Source organism: Ctenocephalides felis, unplaced genomic scaffold (assembly GCF_003426905.1).
Source record: "Ctenocephalides felis isolate EL2017-DRISC unplaced genomic scaffold, ASM342690v1 CF-g0.4_SCAFFOLD_00845, whole genome shotgun sequence".
In the NCBI taxonomy this organism is placed as follows: Eukaryota; Metazoa; Arthropoda; class Insecta; order Siphonaptera; family Pulicidae; genus Ctenocephalides; species Ctenocephalides felis.
Window position 1 is genome coordinate 67,659,019 of NW_020536999.1, and position 5,322 is coordinate 67,664,340.

Sequence of the window (5,322 nt, forward strand, 5' to 3'; positions counted from 1 at the left end):
GTAAATAAAAAAAAACAACGTCAATTTGAAATATATTATGATATTAGCACATGGCGTACATGTACATACCAATTGCCAGAAGAGCGAAATGGCGTAAGCTGCGTCTCCATTGACAAATTCTTACTTCTCAGTCTTATGATTTTATTAATATTTTACAGTTATGCCAATAATAAGGTAAAGCAATATATTATGACTAGAGTATAACTACAATAATATGTGTATATTATATTATTTTAATCGGTAATAAATCTATGCAAAAAATAAATAAATAAATAAAAAAATAATATGTGTATAATTATTATTACTACTTAATATTAAATTCGTTTTAATGTCTATTTGATATTTATTTATTCTACAGTTTTATATAGTTTGAATAAAATAATTAGTATATAATTTTAATTAGGTTAACTAGTTAATTAACTTCCCATAAGGTGAGTTATAGCAATGGGCCAAAAATCGAAAAAGAAAATATTTGCATATCTTCACGTTTTACTGGTTTCTGAACATTTTGGCATACATAAGAAAAAATGGATGTGTGTGTCTGTATGTGTGGAGACAATTTTTCGTCAACGATTTTGGGCTTACGGATGTACCGATTTGTAAAATTCAAAAAGCAATCGATTTCTATTGATAGGGAGATATGCTGATTAGTTTTTAAATAAGACAGGTCCAGCGGCTTTACTTACTAAATATGTTAGTTTTCAATAGAATGGATCAACCGATTTGAATGATCTAAAACACGTTCGATTCGTAATGATGGTAAGAAATGGTGATTAGATTTTGGCAAAGGCAGGCTGAGCCGTTTCGGAGGTATAGAGCTAAATGTGCAAAAACGTGCAGTTTTTGAAAGAACTAAACGTCCGATTTGAATGATTTAAAGAACTTTCTACTTGTGTTGACAAAACGATTGCTTTTGGAAAAATATTTTTTTCATTTTAATTTTTTTTTCAATTTTTTTTTATATACAGAAAATAATTCAGATTTGAGTTCTGATTCTAGCTAAAGTTCTGAAGACCACTTATATACTCTGAGTAAATATTTTTAACTTTGTAATTCAGTATATAACTAATTCTTACAAATATTAACCAATGTTACAGTATGTATTTATAATAATCTATTTGAAAGCATTTAATATTTCTCGAACATTTCGTTACGGTACGGAAAGTTCCAGCAATTTGCCTTAAGGCACGATGCAATACACCACTAGTTGATTTTATATCATTTCTTATATATTTGATTGTCTAAAGACTTTTAGATGAGTTCCAATAGTAGTAATTTAATTGTATACTTGTAATTATAAATTCGAAGTTATATTAATGCATCAATAATTGGTTTACGATACGATATTAACAAGATAATCAAAATAAATCTTGTAATAGTACAATTTATAGAAAAAGCATTTTTTCACAAATAGAACTGTAGCTTAAAATCTCATGAATGACTTTGACAATACCAACATTAGAGTAAATTAAATCTATTTTTAAATCTTTCATTATTTAGTAATAATTAATCGTAGATAAAAGAAAAGTATATGAATATTTAATATGAATTATTAACTTAATAATTAATTAATTATTTATTACGAATAGTAGCTTTAATAAAATTTTATTTATCAAAAAATCTTTCACTTTTTTTTCTTACACACATTAATTTTTTTTATTGACTATAATAGTATATTTATGATTATTGACAGTTTTAGCAGGGTAACTAATTAAAAATATCTTAAATCTTAATAAAGATTTCAATTTAACCTAATGTAGATATATTTATTATGACATGTATTTTAAAGTACAAAACTTATATTTACACTTATTAAAATTATAAATCTAATTAGATAATACTAAACAAAATTTATTGAGTAAAAACAATATTTTGCGATGATACGTTTCAAGTCAAATGTATCATTTACTAACTCTATTTTAATGTTTGTTATGAATTTTTATGAAAAGTATTTTCTGTCGAATCGCTTGACATTTCTATGGCAAAACACATCCGCGTTCGCCTGCCGCCATCTGTTCATGTAAACAAGAAGCTAAAAGTAACCAAAATGAAGAAAGTAGCGTGTGTTTGGTTGTCTGGCGATATTAATAAATAACATTTGTTTATTATTGGCGTATATTTATAGATTTAAGCTTGAATTTAGTGTCAAGTTTATTAATAGAGCCGTCACATGAATGGTTGAAACGACTAATTTATACAATAAATCCACTAAGCAAGGAGTTATCGCCGTGTGTTTTGATGTGTCGTCCTGAAGTACTATGTGCAACTTGCAATGGTCCATATTATAATTCGAAGAGAAGTGACATATTAATGTGGTAGAAAAATAACAATTAATATCATTATGTGAGTGTTCCTTGTCAGATTATTCATATGGATGTGCTTGTATGTTTATACTCTGCATTTTGGATGAAGTTTCAAGTCACGTTTGACACTTCGTATATAAATTTTGGTTATAATGATGTGAGGTCTAAATTTATGCATACCCCCCAAGTGGGTGCAGAATTAAAGTTTGTTTTATGACTATTTTTGTATTAAAGTTGGGAATATCGATTATGATTGTAAAAGATTAATTATTTTAGCTGTGAAATCGAATTAATATAATACTGCTGGATTCTTCATGATTTATAATAAATTTTTAAATAACTTAGTATTCCGTAGTAATTCTTTAATTTATGTAATGTTGCAATCCTTATAAATAAAATTGCATTTAAATGTGCTAGTTTTATGTACTAGTGACAGCTCGCGGTTTCAAACTTGTCATTTAGATTCACATATATTTCCACGTTATTTGCATTTTGTTGCAATGAAGAAAGTAATTGTTATTGAATTCTAAAAACTTTGGCTTCTGTTCTATAATAATTATGAAGACATAAATTCTATGATCATTTTTATTATTATTGAGAATTTTACTTCACCTCGACTTTTCCTTGCAGGTTCTTGAAGGTTTATTACTATTTTCTATTAGTAAATAAAGTGAAACAATGCACGTGATAAAACAATACATATTGGTATGGTTTAACAAGTAGTTCATAATGAGCCATAATATTGCCGGCATGGCCCCATACAGGATGGCTGGTCCTGGTCTAGGGCCACCTGACTTCAAACCTCCAAACGAGGCACCTCACATACCCGCACCCGCGCCTAGTAATCCTAAAAAGAGACGGAAAAATGCAAGCGCAGCCAGCAACCAATTACCTCCAACACCAGCGCCCAGTCTACAAGACTTACTACCTCCCCCATGTTCTGGATTTGGTGATACTATTGTGGCTTCAAATCCTTTCGATGATATGCCATTTCCATCTTCTATGTCTCACAATGGACCGATGGGACATAATGCATTGGCAATGCTGGGTCATAATGGACCTCCGCATTCTGGTATGAACCCTCATCTGCATCACCACCCGCATCATGGGTGGACCTCCTTGGGGAGGTCCCATGGGGCATATGGGAATGCCCAATCAACACATGCCTATGCCCAACATGAATAATTCAAGGCAAATGGGAAGTCCTATGACAGCAGGACCTATGGGCAGCCCTATGAATATGCCTATGGGTTCACCTATGGGTGGTCCAATGGGCAGTCCAATGAACACAATGAATCCTATGAATCATATGGGTAACACACCTATGGGACCTCCCATGCATAGTCCACTGGGGCCAATGGGTAATGGACCATCAAGTATGGGAGGTCCAAGAATGAATGTTCCAAATAGTTCGAGACCAATGAGTAGTCCTATGAATTCTGGTCCCCATGGGTAGTCCAATGAATTCACTCCCTTAGGCTCTCCTATGGCACCTATGGGGCAGTCCTATGAATACCATGAATTCAGGCCACTTGAACAGCCCTATGGTACCTCCAATGCACAGTCCTTTAGGACAAATGGGCAATGGACCTGCGGGTATGGGAGGACCAAGGATGACAGCGCCTAATGGGAGCATGGGTCCTAATGGACCAGGTCAAGTTCCTTGGTGGAAATCCTTTGAATGGTCCAATGGGCGGTAACAACAATATGGGTGGAAGCAATAGTTCATTAAACGCCATGGGAATGGAAATTAATCATCAGATGGGTCAGATAGGACCTATGAGCAACTCTGCATCAAATACTAGCATGGGACCCAACAGTGGTCCCATGGCAATAGCGGGCCCATGAACGAAATAGTCCTATGGGCGGAAACAATGCAATGAATCAGAATGGAATGATGATGAATTCTCAAATGGGTCCAAATGGTCCAATGGGAGCATGCCTATGGGTCCGAATGTGTCAATGGAATGTCCTATCAGTCAGAGTGGACCCATGGGACCAAACGGGCCAATGATGCATATGGGAGGGCCTAATGGTCCAATGATTCCAAATGGACCTATGGGATCAATGGGCCCAAACTGACCCATGGGACCGAATGGACCAATGGGTGGAATGAATATGTTTGGTTCCAAAACCAATGCCTGTGAGTGCGGGAAAGTATATCCTCCGGACCATCCAATGGTTTTTCAATCCACAAAATCCAAACGCGCCTCCTATATACCCTTGTGGATTTGCCACAAAGAGGTACAATATATGATCAAGCAATACTATGTGAAAGTGGCTGCAACTTCTGGTTTCACAGGTAATAAACAATTTTGCTCTTGAGAAATATAAATCCAATCAAATAATTATTATTTTTTTTGTGTAAAAATTTTGTTTTAAATTTTATAGGGGTTGTACGGGATTGACAGAAGCAGCTTTTCAATTACTAACAGCGGAAGTTTATGCAGAATGGGTCTGCGACAAGTGTTTGAATTCAAAAAATATACCTCTTGTTAAATTCAAGCCGTGAGTTTTCTTGAAGAGACATCAGTGCACAGTGTTCTATGCATTTTGAATAAAACTTCGAAAATAATGTTTTAAAATAATTATCAAAGAATAAATAATTGTTTCAAATAATGATAAAAATAATCAACAATTTTGTTATATGATTATAGACATTTTGCTATCTAGTAACATATAATTAACAAAATTGATATTTTACTAATTGATACTGACTTGTTAGTCTATTCTGGCAAATATTTGTAATTTAACATTTTGAGTAAAGTTTTTATTGCAATACTAGTGTGCAACATAGCCTTAAAAAATTGAACTTGTATATAAACAATCAAATTTGTCATATTTGAATAATGCTCAATGACTAGAATTTGACGAAACTAATAAAAGTATTTGTTAAAAATCGAAATTTTGTAGTAAAGATATTTAGTCAGAATAGATCTCTAAGTAAATAGCATTTGCCTTAAATATTTATGTTTGATAATCATTTAAATCATGAAAAACTTCATAAGCTGTGTAATTA

General features: G+C 32.7%; 1 protein-coding gene across 1 annotated transcript; it reads left to right on the forward strand.

The window, feature by feature from the left end:
* The first annotated feature begins 2,204 nt into the window (after nucleotides 1–2,204).
* LOC113387702 (protein pygopus-like) lies at nucleotides 2,205–4,835 on the forward strand. The gene is given in 8 exon segments (XM_026625070.1): nucleotides 2,205–2,343; nucleotides 2,934–3,409; nucleotides 3,411–3,755; nucleotides 3,844–3,961; nucleotides 4,452–4,487; nucleotides 4,489–4,553; nucleotides 4,555–4,605; nucleotides 4,695–4,835. Coding segments are annotated over 7 exon segments (1,113 nt in total). The 5' UTR covers nucleotides 2,205–2,343; nucleotides 2,934–3,032; the 3' UTR covers nucleotides 4,816–4,835.
* The last annotated feature ends 487 nt before the right edge of the window (nucleotides 4,836–5,322 follow it).